The 22751-nt window shown below is 40.3% G+C and overlaps 2 protein-coding genes, 1 long non-coding RNA gene and 1 other non-coding gene across 4 annotated transcripts; 2 read left to right on the plus strand and 2 right to left on the minus strand.

The window, feature by feature from the left end:
• Window positions 11529–12801, plus strand: LOC8080970 (U4/U6 small nuclear ribonucleoprotein PRP4-like protein). Its single transcript, XM_002439344.2, has 2 exons — window positions 11529–11953; window positions 12711–12801. The coding sequence occupies exons 1-2, from the start codon at window positions 11529–11531 to the stop codon at window positions 12799–12801; spliced, it is 516 nt and encodes a 171-aa protein (XP_002439389.2).
• LOC110430534 lies at window positions 13258–16536 on the plus strand. The gene is made up of 2 exons (XR_002447884.1): window positions 13258–15491; window positions 16232–16536. It is a non-coding gene; the product is annotated as an uncharacterized LOC110430534 (long non-coding RNA).
• On the minus strand, window positions 19680–20549 carry LOC8080971. The gene has a single exon (XM_002440676.2). The coding sequence runs from the start codon at window positions 20463–20465 to the stop codon at window positions 20007–20009; it is 459 nt and encodes a 152-aa protein (XP_002440721.1). The 5' UTR covers window positions 20466–20549; the 3' UTR covers window positions 19680–20006.
• Window positions 22534–22605, minus strand: TRNAM-CAU. Its single transcript has one exon. It is a non-coding gene; the product is annotated as a tRNA-Met (tRNA).

The following is a 22751-nucleotide window of genomic DNA, read 5'->3' on the forward strand; positions in this document are numbered from 1 at the left end:
GATATACCTTGCCGATTCATTGGGCGAGGACGTTGGCGGTGAGGACAAACAGGTGGAATGGTGGGGATGGCTGTGGGGGCTCATCAACGGGCAGTCGCTCTCCTTCTTCTTTTCCTCTACTTCTCCTTCTCTTCCTCCTCCCTTTCTCCTCCTCCTCCTCCTCTCCTCTTTCTCCTTCTCCTTAGCCTCCTCCTACTCCTTCTCAGCGCGGGGGCCGTGGTAGGGCAACAGTGGTAGCAGGACGGTGCAGGCAGCCCGCAGCACAAAGGCCGAGCATGGGGCACCGGCGGCTCGCACATGGGGAGGGGTTGTCGGCGAGCGCCTGCGTTTACAGCCGGGCGGCGAGGGGCAGCGATGGGCGTGGTAGGGAGGAGGGTGAGGGGTGAGCTAGCTTGTGCGCGAGGTGGGGCCTACGGCAAGGTGTGGGAAGAGGCATAGGGGGATTTGGTGTCCGGGCGAGCATGGCAGCGGCTGTGCGAGGCGAGGGCAGCGGCGGTGGGGCGAGGCGAAATCAGCGGCGGCGGTGTGATGCAAGTGCAATGCAGCGGCACCGGGTGAAATGGGCTAGGGTTTGGGGGCCGTGGGATGCTGGGGATATATTTTAACTTCGGTCGATATAATTATAATTTTAGTCTTTGCTAAGTGCCCCAATCTAGCACTCGGCAAAAGGCTATTTAAAAAAACCCTGAAATTCCTCTTTGCCAAAGGTCCTGCAGAGGCACTCGGCATAATTTTATTTTTTTTTCTTTTTGCCTCCAAATCTTTTATGCTATCCTCCTACAATACCTTGAGGTACGTGTTCAAATTTGAAAGTTTTCTAGTTTATTTTGCTATATTTGGATCATTAATTTTGTTTACTTGATTTTTTTATAATTCAATTTTGAACTGCAGGTGCATCTAATAATAAAATTGAGTGATTCAAAAAATGATAGTCATATATTTGAGTGTATTCTGAGGCCATATCCAGGGACTGGCACAAAATTTCAAACATCTTCTTCTTGAAACATGGCCACCAACTTGCAGGCGATTTGTTTTAAAATTCTATAAAATGCAAACGAAGTCCATAAATCATGAAACTTGTCAAGATGTCGTGATACCACATGTGGAGGGTGTGATAAAAAATTGAGAACGTTTCGTGCAAGTTGTGATGTACGATGCTTAAAACCCACACATATGCACATGTGATCACGATATTTTTCGTGTTTTGAGATGTCACACATTTTTTCGTATAAAATCGTGTGTTACATAGCCAGCAAGATTCAAACCCATGACCTTCCCCTCGTGCGTAGCATGCACTATCATTCAACCCATCACTTAATTGTGACTATATTAGAGTTTGGTTTCCACAAATTATCCTAAACCCGAGCATACATTGATTGTTTGAGGCTCTAAACGAATTTAAATGAAAAATTGTCAACTATAAAGTTTCATAACTTTTTAAGATCTGCAACTTTTATATTGGTAGTTTCTCCATCTGAGGTCGTTTACAAAATTTGAATTTCTAACAAATTTGAACATAATTTTCGATGACAAGACGTTTTCAAATAAAAAAGTTATCAATTATAAAGTTTTATAACTTTTTGAGAATGACAACTTTTATTTTGATGGTTTTTTCATACGAGGTCATTTAAAAAATTAAAAAAATCAATTTCAAAATACCTCTACGGGCAGTTTTCGTAGGAGAGTACCACTAAAAATCTGATTTGTAGTGGCGGTTTCTTAAGAAAACCGCATGTAGAAATGCATAATTTTCAGTGGTGATAGAAAACCGTCTGTGCAAATATATTTTCACTAGCGGTTTACTTAAGAAAACCGCTAGTGAAAATGCACCATTTACATTGATGGTTTTCTTAAGAATATGTGTTTCCACTAGCGGTTCTTGAGTCAGACACGCTAATTTATTTTTACAGGTATTTTTAATTAAAACCGTTTGTAAAAAGAATCTCCACTGTTAGCGTAGAGCTTTTACAGTGGACTAGTCGTCAGATTATTAGGCTAGTCTCAATGCATGTTTCATATGAGTGTCATGCACATTAAATAAGATGCCACATAAATAAAATTGTTGACTTAGCAAGATCATTATATGAAGGAGTTTCATCAAATGAGAGAGAAGTTTCATCCCAATAGAACTTACGTGGCTCGGTTACCTAATTTATAATTTTGGTAACTGTACCATGAAACTATATATATTGAGACTGGCCTTACCTTGACCTTCTTGAGGAGCTCGTATCCCGTCATCTCTGGCATCCAGTAATAATAAGTTATTATCATACTCACGTTCGCCTCCCAGGTAAATTCACGCGTAAAAAAAACATTAGATGAAAAATAAAGACGGAGAATCCATAAAGATCTCTATTTTTAGGCCTTATTTAGTTGGTAAAAATTTTGGATTTTAGATACTGTAGCACTTTCGTTTGTTTGTGGCAAATATTATCCAATCATAGACTAATTAGGGTCAAAAGATTCATCTAGCGATTTACAGGCAAACTGTGTAATTAGTTTTTGTTTTCGCCTAAATTTAATACTCCATGCATGTGCCGCAAGATTCGATGTGATTGAGAATCTTGAAATTTTTTGGAAACTAAACAAGGCCTAGGCCCTGTTTAGTTCCCCGTCTAAAAATTTTTCATCCATCCCATCGAATCTTTGGACACATGCATGGAACATTAAATGTAGATAAAAAAAATAAACTAATTATACAGTTTAGTTGAGAATCGCGAGACGAATCTTTTAAGCCTAGTTACTCCATGATTAGCCTTAAGTGCTACAGTAACCCACATATGCTAATGACAGATTAATTTTGCTTAATAAATTTATCTTGCAGTTTCCTAACGAGTTATGTAATTTGTTTTTTATTAGTTTCTAAAAATCCTTCCCGACATCCTTCCGACACATCCGATATGACACCCAAAAAATTTTCGTTCCCAATCTAAACAGGCCCCTAGTGATCCCGCTATAGTTCAATAGTGACCTCCCGTCTCCTCACATAATAAGGCCGTGTTTAGTTGGTGAGCGAAAAAATTTCGCGACACTGTAGCACTTTCGTTTGTTTGTGGTAATTATTGTCCAACCATGGACTATTTAGGTTCAAAAGATTCGTTTCGTAAATTTTGACTAAACTGTGTAATTAGTTTTTATTTTCGTCTATATTTAATACTCTATGCATGTGTCTAAAGATTCGATGTGACGAGAAATCTTGAAAAATTTTGGGTTTTGAGGTGGAAGTAAACAAGGCCTAGCACAATCCATCACATCCACAATCCATCACATCCACAGATCTCTATTTTTGGTGCAGCAGTCGGATGCATGCCACAGCCGCTATACCACCCACCTCCCTACCTATCCACACCTCCCCAACAATTCTCCGCGCCACGACAAGTAAACACGAAAAATTCCTCGATCCTCCGGTGTCGCCGACCAGCACGCCCTGCCTCCACTGCTCACTGCCACCGCCGGAACACCGCCCCGCCTGCGCCCTCCGTCGGACGTGCGGCGCGCCACCGCTGCGATCTCTCCATCCAGGACTTTATTTGTTTCCGAAGGAAAAAATTTTAGGACACTGTAGCATTTTTGTTTATTTATGGTAATTATTGTCTAACTATAGACTAACCATACTTAAAAGATTCGTCTCGTCAATTTCAACCAAACTGTGCAATTAGTTTTTATTTTTGTTTATATTTAATACTCCATACATGCGTCTAAAGATTCGATGTGACGGAAAATTTTGAAAAATCTTACGTTTTTAGGTGGAAGTAAACAAGGCCCAGGTTATATGCAGCCTGGATCGCATGGTGTAGTGGTACTCCGTGGGCCGCAGTGAAACAAACAAGAAAAAATTTATTTCCCTCAAAAAAAGACAAGAAAAAATTTATATGCGGGCTGGCTGCACAGATGCTCGGTGCAGACCACGCCCGATGGAAGCCACGCGTGAGGAGGAATTCATCACGCGACCAGCGCCAGGCGATGAACGGCTTCACGCGGCCACGAGAAAGCCCATGTGTCTGGCGGCAATTGATCCGACGGCTGCTGTGCCATGGAAAGGCACGTGTCAACATCTGACTGGAAGTGCTCTGCCTCAGTACAGCCGGTTTACATTTAAATTTTTTTCCGACAAACGCGTTGCCTCCTATGCCTATGGGCTGGGCAATTGGTGCTATCAGTTTTTTTTGTTCTGATTTACTACTACGGAAGTGGTTTGTAAAAGCCATCAAAATCAATTTTGTAGAGGCTGTTGTTGTAGTCTTGTAGACTGAGTTTTTTTCCTATTCTAAGTGTTACGAGCCCTTTCAACTATGGGCGTGAGCCTTTAAACACTGTAATGTTGTATTATTATTTTTTTCACTTGTAAAAGGCTTTTTAGGGTACAAAAACAATGTTCCTTATTAGTACAGTGAGTACAATAAGAATTCTTCTGAGCCTTTGATTTTGAAATTACCTAATAACGACTTTCAAATGCAGAGTTCAGTTTAGCACATTGACAAAGGGCCACACTCCTAGCTTTCCATCAAAAATACAATTGCCTCATCATCATATATAGGCCTTCCTGCAGCTGATAAGAACATAACTTTGTCAATGGCATTCTTATTGCATATAGTCCTATGGGGGTCGTCCTCTTCTACAAGCATATAGTACGTTGTGTACTTCGATGTGTTGTTGAACCACTTCTCGTCCATGTGAATAATGTTTTTCATTTCACTAAACATGGGTTCATTTGGCAATGTCTGCTCATCTAACATCGACAGACACCACTACAGCCTCTCTTTCTTGTTTTCATCCCTTAGTAGAGGCTTCAATGTGTTAGAATGGCGTCGTAGCAGCCCTTATTTGCACCTATGTACAGTGCTCTTCTCTACACCAAGAGCAGTAGCTAGTGATCTTATCATTCTCCTCCTATGCAAGAGGATGCTAAGAACATCTGATAGGTCTATTTGTTTTTTCGTGGCCACAATTCCTTTTTCTCAATCTAACATCTACTGGCCTGCCTTGTGCACGGAACTGCTTTACTCTCTTCCAAACACTCCGCACTTGATTGATACTAACCTGGAACATTTGAGCAACTTTATTTGTACTATTCTTTTTTAACCTTCCTCGGTTGCTTCTCTCACGCAATTCTTCATATATTTGCTATCTTTCGAGATCCATCAGATTTCTGTGATGATGTGTATTATTTTCATTTGCATGTTCATCTTTATCAGCATTTGAGTCCTCCAACTCCTCAACAACGAAGGCTAAGTCCACAACATTAGAGTACACACCATAGTCATGCATGCCCTTGTCATGTCTACATTAACAATATGTTGGTGAGTTCTAATACCACTGTTGCAGTGTTGTACATAAATGGTAAATATTTCATAATAATAGTTGCTGAAAATGTTTCTAAAAGTTAAAAAAAATGTCTTGGAAGTGTTGTAGTTGTATGAAAAGGTTGTGCCAACTATTTGAGAAAAAACTAATGTTACATGAACTTTACTTAGTTTTATTTAAATCTATGCAAATAGACGAGTTCGAATAACTAAATCCAAATTGTTGCTATTTTATATGCAGTGCCTTATAACCATGCTTAGTTACTCTATGTCATTTTGTATGTGTACTGATTAGCCCCATAGTTCAAGTTATCAAGTTTAGTTGCAAATGGTGATATAAGCTTGACCGTAAATCCTTGTTTTGAACACTTAACTGAAATGAACAATGTATACAGTCAAAGTTGCTGATCTGGATCTTAGTGATCATTTCTTGCCTCTCTTGTTGATCAAAAGGTTCTGAGTTGAGGTCAAATTCATCTTGTTCATGTTCACCATGAAAGCTGATATCTCCATGTTGTTGATGGTCTTCTTCAACAACAAGGACTACAGAAAAGGTGAGGGATAGTGTCTAATTCATGTTCTGAACTTGTGTGTACACATTTCACCATTTGCTTGTTGTAATGATGCAGTTAAGAGACATTACCTTCATGGGGTGGTTGTTGTCCTAGCTAAGCAGCAATGTTGAGATCAATAACATGCACAGTATCTTGTTCATCTTCTAGAAGAGAGTGGGCCTGATCTTCATGGTGTCGGTGTACTTCACCCTCTTGGGAGGTCGATGGACTTGATCTTGATCCAGAGGATGATGGGTTTCAACACCTTCCACATGTGCAGGTTTTGCATTTAGGTTCATCTCCATCTGGTACTATGTTGAGATCTGTGGCTAACTCTTCATCTCCATCTGGTACTATGTTGAGATCTGTGGCTAACTCTTCATCTCCATCATCTGGTACTATATTGAGATCTATGGCCATGTCTAAATATAGATTGGATTGCAGGTTGTTGGAGTTTAGGGAAGATTGAGCCTTTCGTTGGATTGATCTTGAAGAGGTGGAGACTTTTTATAGTGGGCCAATGGCGCCAATTCAAAATTTGTAATTTGGCCACAATGGCGCCAGACTTGTGGTACTGGAACATTCCGTGCTATATTACATGCCCATGAGCTTGTAGCACTAATAATTTTTTATGTGTGTCACTCCACTAGTCTGTGAAATGTTTGGCCACTAGTTTATTGTACTACTATTATTGGTTTATTTATTTTAAATTTTACTCTCCAAATATGTGAGCAATTCTCTATACTGTCAGACGTCTTTATAGGGGAAAAAGTGTAATTTGCCGACTTCATTGATCTAGGAGCCCAAGTGCTAGATGTATTTTTATTTGTGGGACGGAGAGAGTACAACTGTGGTATGGGGATGCTATCGATCCTCGTGGTTTCACGTGCACAAACACCACGCTGATCCAGTGATGCGGTGAAGCCTACCTCAATTTTTGCGCTACTTGTCACAAAATTTTTGCGCTAGTACTTGTCACAGACAATTGTGCCGCAGACTAGACAACGAAGTCAAACAAGATTTTTCAGCATATCGAATCTTGCAGCACATGTATGGAGCATTAATATAAATAAAAAAATAACTAATTGTACAGTTTACCTGTAATTTGTAAGATGAATATTTTGAGCCTACTTAGTTCATGGTTGGACAATAATTACTAAATACAAACGAAAGTGCTACAGTAGCCGAAACAAAAAAAATTGCAACTAAACAAGGCCAAATCAAACTAGTGCGCCGTTAGCCATGTCTCAAGATGGCAATGGGTACGTACCCGACGGGTAGTGACCACCCGTACCCGCACCCATGAAGTCTAAATTTTATCCATCGGGCTACCTGTACTCGCACATGGGTAGGAAAATGCTCCCATACCCGTACCCGCGGGTAAATTCTACCCGATGATAACCTGCACCCCGAGGATTACATATAAACCTTAGACATTCACATGCAAAGATAAATCATTCTAAGCTTCTAACAAGTTATAAACTAATATTCATATAATAACATCACATTCATATATATAATAGGATAGTTTAGTTGGATTTAGACCAAATTCATAGGTTATATAGGCTAAAATGACAAGAATGGCTAGTTATTTTGGCGGGTATTTTTTACCTGCGGGTAGGCGGGTATGGGTAGAATACACCCGTACCCGGCATACCCGATGGGTATAGTATTTTACCCAATAACATACCCACGGGTAGAAAATTCATCCTATACATGCCTCTTTATCGGGTAAAACTCGTTACGTACTCGAGTTTCGGGTACCCGTTGCAATCTTGAGCCATGTCGCATCACTGCTTCACCCGCCTGACCTGCTGGGTGTGTCGCGCCCGTCGGCCACCGCGCCGCGCCTGCCAACTGCCACCGCCTCCAAAGGGTTAGGGTTTGGAGGGAGAGGGAGAGAGGGAGAAGGCCACGAGGAGACCAGGAGCGGAGCGTGCGAGTCGCTGCGGGCTGCGGCTCTGAAGAGTCATGCCGAGTGGGCTGTTGGGCTATGAGGGCAAGTAGCGAGTGGGTGGCGAGTGGGTTGAGCGCCTACGCCTGCACGTCGTGGAGTCTGGCTCTTTAATGATGTGTCGATTCCTCGGGGTCTCAGTTTGGTTTGGCATAGAACCGAAGCCGAAGTCGAACACCGAATCACACAAAAACAGAAACCGAAGCCGAACCGAAAAAACAACAAACCAACTTTTCAGTTCAGTGTTCGATTTTTGGTCAGGTTGATTCTGTCCGATTCATCTCCATGTGGAGGTACCGATACAATGCTATGGATCCTCATGGTTTCGCGTAGACAAACATGCCGTGATGTCTATCTCAATTTATGTGTTACTTGTCATAAAATTTTTGTGCTAGCTGGATGCGCGGGGCAGCGGCTGCCTCTCCACCACGCTAGGGAGCGCGCGGTGGCTGAAGCTTGCTGCTCGGGCACTGGCGTCGTTGTCACGCGAATTTGCTAGTTATTCATTATTCATTTTCGTACAACTTTTTGTCTGATGGCTAGCAGTTTGCTATTTGCTTTCATATGGTAGTGCCTTGTAACTACTCCCTCCGTCTCAAATTATAAGTCATTCCAAAAATCTTGGAGAGTTAAAGTTTTTCAAGTTTGACCAAATTTATATAGTAAAATAATAACATTTTTAGTATCAACCAAGTATCATTAGATTCTTTGTTAGTTATATTTTCATAGCGTACCTATTTTATGACATAAATCTTTATATTTCTCTCTATAATTTTGATCAAACTTGAAAATACTTTGACTCTCCAAAATTCTTGGAATGACTTATAATTTGAAATGGAAGGAGTAGTAGCCACTGCACGGTGAATCGCTGATGTCAATCAAGAAATAAAAATTCACTTCAGTTATTTCTAGTACAAATGTAATGGATAATACTCCCTCCATTCATAAAAAAACTGCAACTCTCATGTTTCAAGGAGCCAAACAATTTTAAATTTAATCAAAATTGTATAAAAATATCATCTACAATATAAAATAAATTTCATTAAATCCACCCTAAAAACGTATCTTCATAATGTTTTCCTTGTATTGTCGGTGTTATCACTTTCGATAAAAAAGAATATGCTTTTCTTGACAGAAATGGAAATATCTTTTTCATTTCTCAGCAACAGGATCGGTTGCTAAAAAAATCATATAAAAATCAAATAAAAAGGTTCTAGCAAAGCTGCTGTACTGGCGGGATTGGCTAGGCTCTTTTTGCACTCTGGCCTTGTTTAGTTCCCAACAAATTTTGTAAAATTTTTCAGATTCTCTATCACATCGAATCTTTAGACGCATGCATAGAGTATTAAATATAGACAAAAATAAAAACTAATTGTACAGTTTGGTTGGAATTGACGAGACGAATCTTTTAAGCCTAGTTAGTCCATAATTGGACAATATTTGTCAAATACAAACGAAAGTGCTACAGTGTCCATTTTCCAAAAAATTTTGAAACTAAACAAGGCCTAAATCCAAACAAGAGTGAGTGGTTCGATTCCACTCTCAAAACAAGACCGAATGAAAGAAAATGCAAGTGAAACGGGACCAAAATTTTAGGTTGGGAACATGTATTTGAACCACCTAATAAACCAGATCTTTAAAAGACATACCACTATTTCGATACACTCAGTTAAATTTAAGGAGTTTGATTTAGGAGAAAACTCAAAAGAATAATACTTTAAATCGGACGGAGTATCATGGCCTATTTGGTAGAGCTCTTCTAACTTATTCTCTAATGGAGTGATTTTGGTTAGGGGAGCATACTGGATGAGAGCAGATAAAGTAATCCGAACATCTGATCCACTGCGTTCTGTTAATCAATCTTTGGAGCTCAAGAGTATTATAGTCATTAGTCAAATCATTTGCTTTCTCCAATGGCCCTATGCCAATGAATTCTAAATGGACAGATTTACAAAAGTTTGATCCCTTCATTTTTAATTATAAAACATTTTGGCATTTCTACATATATAGTTTTGTTGTGTACTTAGATATATACTATATCTACATACAATATATCTAAAAAAACAAAATGTTTCATAATTTGGGACATAGGGAGGTAGCAAGGTAAATAAAAAAATAAACATGGCATTCTCAAGGAAAATATACAAAACCATATCGGCACTATCTTTTGCCTGAGTAATGACAAACTCTACAAGCAATAGAATTCAGGAAGTATCAGCAACATTGTACCGGAGGGTTCAAAATTTTGGCGAAATTTCATGAATTTTGGAAATTTCAGTGGTGGAAAAGAAAAAATCAAAATTTTATAGTAATATACTAATACATGTGCTATATAACTCTAGACAGACTCATATTTTTCTATTATTTATGTTGCATATTCTTCTACACAATCTATGTGTACCCATAAATCAATGCTAATATTTTCTTAGATCTAATTTTTTAGAAAAATATATTTCATATGCAAGTCTCTAAAAAAAACATCGGTGAAATTCTGGTTGAATTTCGCGGTAATTTTAGAAGTGGTACCGAAATAAAAAACCCATCAACCTGTTCGGATGACAAGTTGAAGTCGAATTCACGTGTTCTCAAACTTGACTAATCTATACCTATCTATAAAGAGCCAAAATTTCAGTCTGCCAAATATTTTCTTCTGCCTCCTGTCCATGTTCTGTCCGTGTTCGTGTTCGGTTTACGGATCGCCTCCTCTGTCCAACGTTTTTAAAAGGGCAAAAAAAAAATAAAAAACATTCTAGGGTTCCTAATGCAAAATCTCATATTCCAGTCGCTCGCCTCTACCGTCGACCGCAATCCCAACCGGAATCGGTACTGATGGAAAGAAAAAAGAATAAAAATTTTTCTAGAGTTTCTAATATAAAATCTCCAATTTACTTTTCTTTTATTTTTTAAATTGGCTGAAAATTAATAAATGCATAGTAATTCATAGAAAAATCTAAAAATTATAAAACAAATTTTGTTCAACTCCACATATATAGATCCATGCAGTAAACAAAAAATATCACAAATTTTAGTACACTTTTTTTTTGGAAATGCTTGCCTATGCTTTTTACTGTAAAATTAAAATTGTAGTTATCTTGCTCCAATTATTATAAAAATTTAATGGTACCCTATTTAATGTGATGCTTGATTCATATTTCATAGCAATCCTAATCTAAATTAAAAAAATAATGCTAACATCAAACTTCTCATGTTTTAATATAATACTGAGGCATATTAAGAGGTAATATTAGAGTGAGATAAGATTTAACTATTTTCTATTTTTATTATTAAATAAATATGTCTTTAAGCTACATATTATTGTAAATATTAACTATCTAGTACCATAGATGTTATGGTTATCAATAAAATAAATTATGGACTTTAAATTTTATAAAAAGGATAAATATAAATAGATATGTAACATTATGTCATCACTTTCTAGGGTTATTCGATGTTTTTCTTCCGTTGCAATATTACCAAATTGAGGAAAAGCAATTTTTTTTAAAAAAAATTGTGACCCCCGGCCCCCACTCCTCCCATGGCTCCGCTCCCCGTCCCCGTCCACCCGCCAATCGCTCCCATCCCCGTCCCGCCGCCGCCACTTCCTCCGCCGGGGGCGGAGGCGAGGCCAACTACGAGGTCTCCGACGACCACCGCGCCACGTGGGAGCGTCACGAGCAATCGGTGCAGGAGCTCCTCTAGCGGCGCCGCGCCTACGCCATGGTCGTGTGGGCCTACCTCCGCCGCCTTGGCGAGCGTGAAATGGAACGCCACGACCGCCTCCGAGCCCTCATGGTCCGGCTCGAGGCCGATGGCCAGGTCGACCGTCTCCTCCGCGCACGGGAGGACGACCACGCTGCATGCACCGGCGAGGAGGAGCAGATCCAGTACCCCTTCTTCACCAAGGGCACGCAAGAGCTTCTCAAGGCGCGTGTCGACATTGCACGGTACTCGCTGCCCCGTGCCAAGGCCAGGATTGAGATGGCCAAACGCTGCCACGAGGATTTCGATGAGGACCCAGAATCGGAGGCCGAACTCGTCGTGAAGCAGGCTGCGGAGTTTGTCCTGGAGTGTAGCGAGATTGGAGATGATCGCCCTCTGATCGGCTGTTCCTTCTCTCGTGATGCATCAATGCTGGCCACAAGGTACTTCCTCTTAATCATACGGAATTACATGTGCTTTGTTCATGTATGTCTCAAACAAATACTGTGATGAAAGGATGTTGAGAACTGTTACCTATTAATTATATTATTATGTGGCGGTTGTGGCTGTGGGCTTTTGTCACTAACTACGCCGCTGGTTTTGCTTTGGATTGCACTGAGCGACAATAAAAGTGGACTGATCTGACGTGTTGTTTGATGGAATTGTTCCCTCATGTGATGCTTTTATGCTTTCTTTACGTAATATTCTTCCTCTTTTAATTTCTATTCATATTTTTATATCATTTTTTACTCTTTTTCCTCCACTGTACATGAAGATTTTTGATTTTTTTTATGGGACATGATTTTTTTTCTATTTCTTCTCAAGGTGATTTCTAATATTAGTTTGGTAGTTTTGTTTGTTTTGGTGGGGTTATATTTATTTGATTCAAGGTTGGACTAAACTCATTTAAATTTTACAAAAAGTGTACAATTATCAAATAATAAATTCTATACCCCGTTGCAACGCACGGACATATTTTGCTAGTGACTAACAAATTATGAAATCAGAAATTCAGAAGAAAAAGTAGCACTCATAATAATTCATAAATTCAGAGAGTCCACCTATGCAAAACAAAACATGCCACTTCAGCACATGTGGTCAGCATATATGAATCTCCTACAACTAAAAAGACTAGAAGATGGACATTTTCTTCGTGCAACAATCGTTTCGTCCGTCTGCCTATATATATACACTAAAAAGACTAGAAGATGGACATTTTCTTCGTGCAACCATCGTTTCGTCCGTCTGCCTGCTCGCGACGTGCGTCCGCGCCTCCGCATCCTCCTACTAGGAAACATTCTGCAGACCGTCATCCCCTCCCCTTTCCTGTCTTGTCCGCGCTGGCGCCCCAATCCCTGCGCCAATCGCCTCCGCGAGAGCACCCAATCTCTCCGTCAGCGAGGCGCTCTTGAGCCGTCCACCGCGAGACCGTCAGCGAGACCCCATCTTCGAGCGCCGCCCATGACCTCCTCGTGAGAACGTCGTCCCACGACCTCCTCGTGAGAGCGTCGTCCGCGCGCCGTCCGTGAACCCCGCCCTCAAGCGCCGTCCGCCGCGACGGTGCCCGCGACCTCCTCGTGCACGTCCCTGACGAGCGGGCTGCCATAGGGGTGGGCAATGGCACAAGGAGCCTACAACGACGACAACTGCAAGATTTCCAAGCTGGTCCTGCCATTGAAGATCCTCTGCCTGCGTCAAATCATGCGAGTCTCTGGTGGGTTGTGTTTCTTTTATTTTGTTGAATTTCTGCTTAATTTCTATGATTTTTTGTGTTGCCCAGTGTGTTCTTTGGAGATCTTTACCTCCCAAATCCTTCCCTGGTTGAAGGATTGATCTTGGTTTTGCTTCACAGTGCAGCCGCCGGTAGTTAGAGGTTAGTGTCAGGTCTCTAAACTTGGAGAACTCCTGAAAGTTGGTATGATCTCAACTCCTACCGGTGTCTATGTTGGTGTCTGATGGCTCCTAGGAGGACATGATGAAACCTTTTTGTTTTTTGATTTTTTTGCAGCTGCCCTAGAGCATGCATCGCACTCTATCTTGCTGTTGCTTTGGCCTAATATAGTCACACCTCATCTGAATATCTGATCACATTATTTACATGCTTGCATTCACATGTGCAGATACATATGTGAAACAGAAACCATCGAAGATGTACAATTTAAAATTTTTGAAATGGCACATGATGATGCAGGTTAATTCCGATGATCCTATCCATTAGAATTGACATACATTTGTATTTATGATCTTATCTGTTACAAAGAAGTTTGTGATTATTATTTTTTTATTCTGAAAACAAAGAAGATCCTTTGCTTTTTGGAAACTAAGGTTAGGTGACTTTACTGCATTTGTCAGATATAGTGATATACAACCTTTCGTTTTATCTCCTAGATTGCAGCTTTATTTAACAAAAATGATGGTCATGTCAATAGTAAGAAAGCAAGCCTAGACCAAGCCTGCAGTGGGATGGATATATGGATAGGTAGGTTTTGGAGATTAATCATTTCTATGCATAGCCATTTTGTATCTGATCACAGGTGCAGAAGACTTCTTAGTAGTTGCCAATATGATGTTCACAAATGAATTCAGAGTTTGATTAATCATAGTTTAGGTTCTAATAAAGCTACAGTCCTGCCCCAAGCATGCATTAGTCACTTCACTTATATATCTATAATGGTCCTTATGGCTGCACAACATAAATTTGGCATCCCTATTTAGACACAAGTTTAAGTCCTTGATGACTTCTACATTTTTAGATATCTAGAGGTCATATCTAGAGGCGACGACTACTAATTGCTGTTGCACAAACAGCCTGTGGCTATGTCCTTCTGTTCAATACGACATGTCATAGTCCAACAAATAATTTGGCACTATTGCTCTTAATATTTGAGTTTGAAATGTGGAAGTATGTTCTACTTTTTTTCTGGCAAAATATATTTACTGCATTCTTTCTAGAATGCGGCATCTCAGTTCACCTAACACTTCTTGAAATATATTAATTATTATTTAAATAAAATGCTATGGTGGATAATAAATATTAAATATAAATGACGTGCTGTCCAGCATGCATTTGTACATATATTTGTAAAAATTAGGAGCTTGAGAAGAAAGAAAATCTGCAGCAAGCTGCAGTTTTGTGCTCAGTGATAGAGATGGCAGTGGCCTAGGTGGTTGCGTGTGTGTATAGATAGCAGCAGGGGAAGATGAGATGTGTTAGCTGCTGCCATTGTAGGATCATGGGAGCATGGGGTGTGGCTTCTTGCTGCTGCGAGAGTTGTGCTATGTATTACTGGAACTTTTTGCTGCATAACAACAATGTCCTTCTAAAAGGTAGGGAACATTAAATTTGTGTGATATATTTCTCTGATGATTGCTGGTGTGTTTCCCAGTAGAATGCATGGGATATCCAAACACATTTAGATGTCATGTCATCAGTGCTGAACAACTATCTAAATTGTCAATAGCAATTGACAAATTAGGAAGCCAGTAAAGTACTTTGAGTATGATTGAGTTGTGTAGGACCTTGATTTTTTAGGCTGTGTGCTCTATTAATAATATGCAATTTATAAAGTGTACACTGAATCAACATACTGTGACTGAATGGTTTCTACTATTTTGGTCAGCTGTCCATTATTTGTCCTGTCTTCAGAAATTTGGTATATTAGTTGCAGACTATATGAAATAATGCCTTATATAATCTGAGAGTTGTTTAACCAATTCAATTAACATGTGAATTATTGAACTGCATAATTATCTGCCTTTTGAAATCTTCCGTTTGTGCTTGCAAGCTGACAACACTCACATATATTTCATCATCAGTCAGTTATTTCAGTTGCTCCACCATCTCTCCAGTTACCTAATATGAATTGTATTTGTCATCATTACACAATTTAATACACCTCTGATAAGCATCAAGGCTGTCGCGTGCCATCAAGGCGTTGGTTACCAGCTGCAATCCTACAAATATTGGCACTCCATTTGCAGGTAAATTCTATGACTACTGGATAATTGACAAATATTGTCCTTTAGATCTGGCAGCTTTTCAACAGAGCAGTGGTAGCCATGGCTTGTCCAACTTTCTGAAATCAGCATATTACTGAGCATCGGATCTATATGTATCGTCAATGAAAATCCTTTTAACATTACATGGGTTTACTCCTAAAGTTTCATAGAATCCATAGATATATATATTTTTTGTTTAAGCAAAATATCAAGATCTCCGAATCACGAGTCAGCATAATCTTGTCTTGTGATAATATGGACTTGCTACTGCTTTGGTACACTATATTTTACCCCAATTATATGTGCATTAGTTAGTACCATGCATGAAGCTCAGAAGTACTATTCTTTGAAATAACACTAGAAACACTGATTTTAGTACAAGGACAGAATTATATAGTACTAATTTGTACCTTGAAGTACAAAACTAGAACAATGTTAGGCTTGGACCATTCTTAGTGGCACAGAAAGATAGAAACATGTATCAATTATTTTTACAGAAAATCCTTGCAGGGAGGAGTCACCTCAGTTATTTTCATGTTTTGTGGGATGAGAAAAAAATTACCATTCATTGATGATGATTATAAAGCTCAGCTATGATGTTCTATAGTTAACTTAATCTCCTTAATTTTTGACCAACTGAATTGGTGAAATACATTACAACAGAGAATGCCAAATTCTTCAAGCTCTTCATTTAATTGTTTCCTATGTTTCTTGACCTGTAGGTATGTGCAAACCTTGAGAAGATGAGAGAAGATGGTGAAGGAGGGACAGGAGGTGAGCTATCACATGTGGGCAGAGGCAGATGGAGTCGATGAGGTAGAGCTAAAGAGCAAGATTGCAGGTTACTGCTGAGAGAGGCTGCTGGTGCTTGTTCCATTTGGTTTAGTGGTTATAGATCATTTTTTTTGGTGTATGTCCAACATCTGGTCCTTAATTCCCGAGACATCCTCACTACAGTAACAATCTGGTTGTTAAAAAAACTAATCAATATCAATCTAGATTTATCTTTGAGAAGTTTTATAGACAATTTCAATTCCTTTGAGGCTCATCTATTAGACGTTTTAATTCATGAAAGACGATAGGAATCAGATACTAGACAAGAAATGGTGGGAAATGCAGGAGCAATGGTCACCAAGTTGCTTCATCACTTACAGTTGGACAAGTTGGTTAAAGAGAAACTTGTAATCAGGGTTAGTAGATATCTTACTATACAATATATTTCTAATTAGCTACTGAGATCAAAGATAAGGATCTATGGATAGGAATTTCTCCGGTGTTTTTTTTTTCTTTTAGTTAGTTGTATAAATATGCATCACCAATCAAAATAATTCCTGTTATTGAGTTGTTTGCAGCTATATTAACGAGCACGAATCTAAAAAGGGATGTGGGCAACTTCCAGAAAGGGATATTAGATGTGGGCTCCATTGGTCCATACGAGATCTGGAGCCAATATTCATCCATCCTTGTTGCACACTAATTTTCTGAAGTTCATCATCTTTTTTTCTTTATAATCATTAGTTACCATAACAGTTAAGCTAATTGTTCATGCGTGATGAGTAATAGTGTTGGGTAAACAAAATGTTAAATCCTACTCCAAATACTTTGTCACGGTGTCATTTTTTTTGTTGCAATGTATGCACATATAAGAATTGCAATAGGACAAATTGCTATCTTATTGTGCGATCTATGTAATTTTTAGTGCAAATGTTTAATTATCCCGTAGCAACGCACGGGCACGCTACCTAGTATGAAAAAAAAAAATAGAAGCTCGAAATCAGAAATTCAGAAGAAAAAGTAGCACTCATAATAATTCACAAATTCAGCGACTCCACCTATGCAAAACAAAACATGCTACTTCAGCACATGTGGTCAGCATATATGGATATGAAAAAATAAATGGAAGCTCAAAAAATTCTATCAAAGCCAGGTTTCGATCCTAGGACCTGTGGGTTATGGGCCCACCACACTTCCGCTGCGCCACTTTGATTTTGATGTTTTAGAGGTAATAGACGTGTTTATGTCTCTAGACTTGCTGTTTGGTGCTGACCACATTAAGCATTATCTAGTTCACAAGCACAAAGTTTAAGAGAATATTAGAAGATTATTGGTTGAAATGCTTTGGTGTACTTAAAGCACAGTTGGAACTCTTAATTTCGGCATTTCTCATCCAAAATTCTGATTGCACCATACAATGGAAAACTTCACAAATCCGAAACGTCAGGTTACAACTAGCACTACAGCAAACGTTACAGAAATCTCATGACAAGCGTACATTGGAATCATGAATCGAGTCGCAACAGGTAAACCATAAATGATTCTCACAGAACAAACGTTCGGATTCAAGATTCCAGTGTATGCAACGGAATATATCATGCCAGCACCTGAAGTTGTCACCAAATTTCTACTAAATAATCATAGTGGAAACTTGAGCTGTGGTGCCAGATAACCGCACTGAACAATATTGGAAGCATCCAGTTCTTCAGCTGAACTATAATGGTCAGATCATATTGCAGATTGAAACTTGCTTTCTATGGTTCCGTCCTCGGTTTTCCTATAGGAGTTGATTCCTTGACATCCAGAGACGGAGCAGCATCTAAATGCTGGAATAACAGAGGAACTCCTTCAGTATTCTCGTACACTATTATTGAAGTAAGGAAAAAAAAAACCTCCGGAGCTTTGAGAATGCGAGCAGACAGTATAATTTTGAGCATCAATAGTCATTAGTCAAAGAGAAAGCGTTCACTAATCCCTGAGCCAGTCTGCCAACTGAGTTCTACACCACAGATTTACAAACGTTTTGGCAGTTTGACATGGCATTTTGCCATGAAAGAAAACGGATTTGCAGAAGTTTTTGTAGCAGGGCAGTTTCACATGCCATTTTGCGATGAAGGAAAATACAAAACCATATTGCTGTATCTTTTCCTGAGTTCTTTTCGTGAGTAGAGTTAAACTACATGAGCCATGTGCCGATGTACTCAGTTCAGTAAGTGTTATCTTTAGAACCATAGAGTTCAGGAAGTATCTGCAGCCATCTTGAACGACAGGTTGCAGTCGAATTCACGTGTTCAAACTTGACTACGGACTAACCAATTGTGAAATCAGAAATTCAGAAGAAAAGGTAGCATCCAGATATTCAGACAGTCCACCTTCAGCTCCTGCATTCCATGCCAAGACAAAAATACATGCTACTTGAACACATGCGATTCACATAATAGTGATATAAAAGGGATTTCTTAATAATCATGCTGATCTGATCTCTAAGGTCTACACCCTCTCCTTCTCTCCTGCATCTTCTTCACCTTCGCTATGTCCACCGTGCTCTTTGGTCACACCTCCATGGTTCTATCCACCCTCCTGGCTGCACAAACCACATACCTCTCTGTAGCCTCAACGAGAAAGAAGTTGCTCACACCTTCTGGTGAGGGTGCAGGGCTTCGATGATCTGCTTTACCAGCGGGGAGCCATTTGAGGATGTGCATAGCTGGCCTTAGACAGTGTCAGAGAAGAGACAGTCTAGAGGCACCCATTTGAGGATTAGAGTAGCACATGTGCAAACCATTTAGGTCCAGTGTTGTAACAAATTTCCATTTTTAAATTGGTAATTTTATCATTCAAATGTTCTGCAGCAGCATATAAAAAATGGTTCCTTCATTCCAAGGGTAACCATATTTATACAAAACCAGAGTTGAAAAATAGATACCACAATGCGTCATGACTCATGCATATACCAATTTGTCCAAACAATAGCCCAAGAAACCATGATAGTTAGAGCTGATAGCATAAAATATATAATTCTGATTAGATGTTAATCACTGATTCACCAGCAGTTTATTTTCAAATAATATATCACTTAAAGACATGATACTTAAGTGCTTATAGCTTTAACTCATCTCACATGGCTTTATTCCTCCATTTAAGACTTGAAGAGAAATACCTCAAGTTCAGTGTTTAGAAGAACCTGGTTTCAGGAACACAAGACATGCAGTTCAGTGTTTGCACACGAGAAACATCAATGATCTAGTTTTTCCTGGTTTTCAGTAAAATGTGTGTCAAGGTAAGGTTTAGAAGAACCTGGTTGCACATACACAAGACAAAGTAGCTCAAAATTTTGCCAATACCATGGGCAACAGATACTGAGCAATGAAGCATCCATGTTGCACTAAGCATTAATTAAGCCAGAACAAATGCAAATGAAGCTTAATCCAAACACAGGAACGCATTGGTTTAGATTCTCCTATCATAATCAATGTAAGGCCTACAAGGCTACAACAGTAGCCAATCAAGGAAAGTTGGTAAACCAGGCACAGTACAAATTAGCTCCGGATCTCCACTCACCTGGAAGAGCTCAAGAACAAACAGGCAATGCAACTGATAGTTGGGCTAAATTTATTCACCAAGCGGTACATCTAGGAATCTCTATCTCAATTCTCAAAAGAACAGGTGTATAACCAAACATTACGCCCAATTTTCCTCCCAAAACTCAAACCTTTCGGCAGCCTAATCCTCGAGCTGCTTGAGCTCGGCCTTGAGCTGCTCCATCTTGAGCCCCATGGAGCGGCGGAGCGCGTCGGCGTCAGCGGGCGGGAGGCGCGCCAGGAGCGCGTCGAAGGCGTCGAGCGCCTCGTTGGCGGCGTCGCGCGCGATGGAGGCCTCCTCGTTGAAGTAGACCGTCTCCTTGCTCTCCATGGCCGCCTCGATCTCCTCCCGCGCCTCCGCGAACTTGCGGTTCACCTCGTCCACATCCTTGCCGTAGTCCGCCGCGGATGAGGAGGAGAAGGAGCGGCGTCGGCTGCTGCCGCTGCCCAACGGCGCCGCCTCAGGGAGTGGCCGCCACGCCGCAAGCGCGGGCGAGGGCGTCGCTTTAGGCAGGGTTTGGACGGCCGCCGCGGTAGGGGCGGCGGCCGGGCGAGTGAGGGAGACGGCGGCGCGGATGACGGCGCGAGGGTTCCGGTGCATCTTGCGTAGCGTGGCTTGTTACGCGTTCCTTCCCCGACCAGGTCCAGCAATTTTGGTCTCGGAGGAGTTGAGCAACGGTGGAGATCAGAGGATCCACGGAGAACCGTCTGGTCGGTTGACACGTGATTCCGTCGGTGTGTAATGGTTGGTGGAGCAAAAATGAGAAACAAATTGCTACTTCTACTTTTATTGCTCATATTTGCCCATATGACAAACTTGTGCTCATATTCAGTAAGCATGCTGCTCAAGTGTTGACACTTGTGCCAAAATGTTGCTAAGATCTAGACAAAATGCAGCTCTTATTCAGACAAAATGAAGCACAAAATGAGAGAAATTGATGCTCTTCTTGAGTGACATTGCCCCAGCAGTTGTTCATTGATTTGTTGCGAGAGAAAAACACTACTGAATGGCTAGCAGATTCAGCTAATAAGCTCAAGCGAAGTTGAAAATAGCTCAGATATTTGAATATTTCATTCATTCGTTCATTCAAGGCTTAGGCTTCATACAAATATAGCAAACACATCCCATTACGTTGAGTCCCTAAGACACCTAGGATTACATTGAGTCTCTGTTACATTCACTTCCACATTTGTGCAACAAATACACCAACAACTACACCCAACGGAGACATCCAACACAAGTTGCATCTTCTTATTGCCCAAATCCTAAATAGGATCACCAAATTGCATGTCACCAATTTGTTTCTTCAATTTTTAAACTTCACTTACAACATTGTCCGGTGTCTGCTTGACCTCATTCAGTTCTTGCTTCAAATCGTCACTACCCTCTTCACCTACTGAATCAAAGTGGTACTGCATCAGCTTTGATATGGTTCCAATGAACGCACATAGGTCCTGTACTCCTCCTCGGAATGGATCCATCCACATGTGTTGTGATCACCCTGGGTTCAAACATAAATTTGTCTAATTCAACCAAATCACAATGAGTCAGCATTGCAAATTTCACTTTTGACATTGTTGGGGCACTTGATGAACCACTAATTCAGGGAGCCCCATTGCTTGCTCTTGATACACGGATCAGAGGCACATGGCAATGGAAGCAGTCTTTTGTAGGGGGTAGTGTCCCCTTCTGCTACCGCCTACCGTTGAGCTCAAGCTCATAGCTGCTCCCTTCAACAGGCTTCCTCCAATCCATGCATGGTCCTCATCGTCTTAGTTTGGTGTGCCGCCGTCGAGAATCATTGTCGTCCCAATTGTTGTCGCCACTTAGGGTCCTTGCTGGAGGATCATGCGAGAAAAAGATTAAGATTGAGAGATGAGTGAAGACGACAGGCTAACCGTGCTTGCTGGAGGAGCATGCGAGAAGGAGATTGAGAGTGAGAAACGAGTGAAGACGACAGGCTGACCGTGCCATTTATCCTGTTTGGACGAGGGCAATACGGTCCATACGATTTTCATCATATGCCACATACGCTTGCAAATGAACCCAAGGCCTTGGCTGGCCTAGAGCGTGGCATATTTCAGAGTTCGGAAGAAATATAATGGCATAGTTCAGAATAGGCAAATAGCTATGCCAGTTCTCCAATCGGAGAGAATTGTAGTGGCATCAATAGAAAAACCAAAGAAAAAACGCCATGTGTTGTGACCATGTCAACAATTGTCACCTAAAGGAAAGTACATTGGTGGTTGTCTTACATAGCCTCATGCGGTGTAAGTAACTATGACATGATTACACAGTCAACGTATATAATATATTGTCTTTTGAATTGTCGTATAGTAATTTGATTATTATAATTTGTGCAATAATCGTGTTGCAGAAAGAACCACCATTAGAAAAGTTACATGGAACAAGTGAACAACAAAGCGGTCATTGCTCATTTTTAAATGTGATGTGATTCTCCAAAAAGAAGGTACTACGTGAACTACACAAGAAACGCCAGGACACCTGCATTTTTATGGTATTGCAAGAACAGCAAAGTAAAAATTTCAGCTCTTTCTAGAACAGCAAAGTGAAAATCTCATGAAAAAGGTTTAAATCAGAAAGCCCACTGAACTAGAACGGCAAAGTCAAAAATAAAAAGGCAAAAATCAGGAAGCACACTAAAACTTATCAGAGCCAGGTTTCGATCCTGGGACCTGTGGGTTATGGGCCCACCACGCTTCCGCTGCGCCACTCTGATGTTGTTGAAGAGTAAACCATATCTATTTATATCTTATTTTGGAACCAAGTGCTGTCACTACTACACTAACCTTACATTAGCGAGGACAAAGGAAAGGTACCTAAATGTAACATCTGTTGTTTTATATTGTGTTCTCTTTGGTTCTG

The sequence above is a fragment of the Sorghum bicolor genome, chromosome 9 (assembly GCF_000003195.3).
Source record: "Sorghum bicolor cultivar BTx623 chromosome 9, Sorghum_bicolor_NCBIv3, whole genome shotgun sequence".
Lineage (NCBI taxonomy): Eukaryota > Viridiplantae > Streptophyta > Magnoliopsida > Poales > Poaceae > Sorghum > Sorghum bicolor.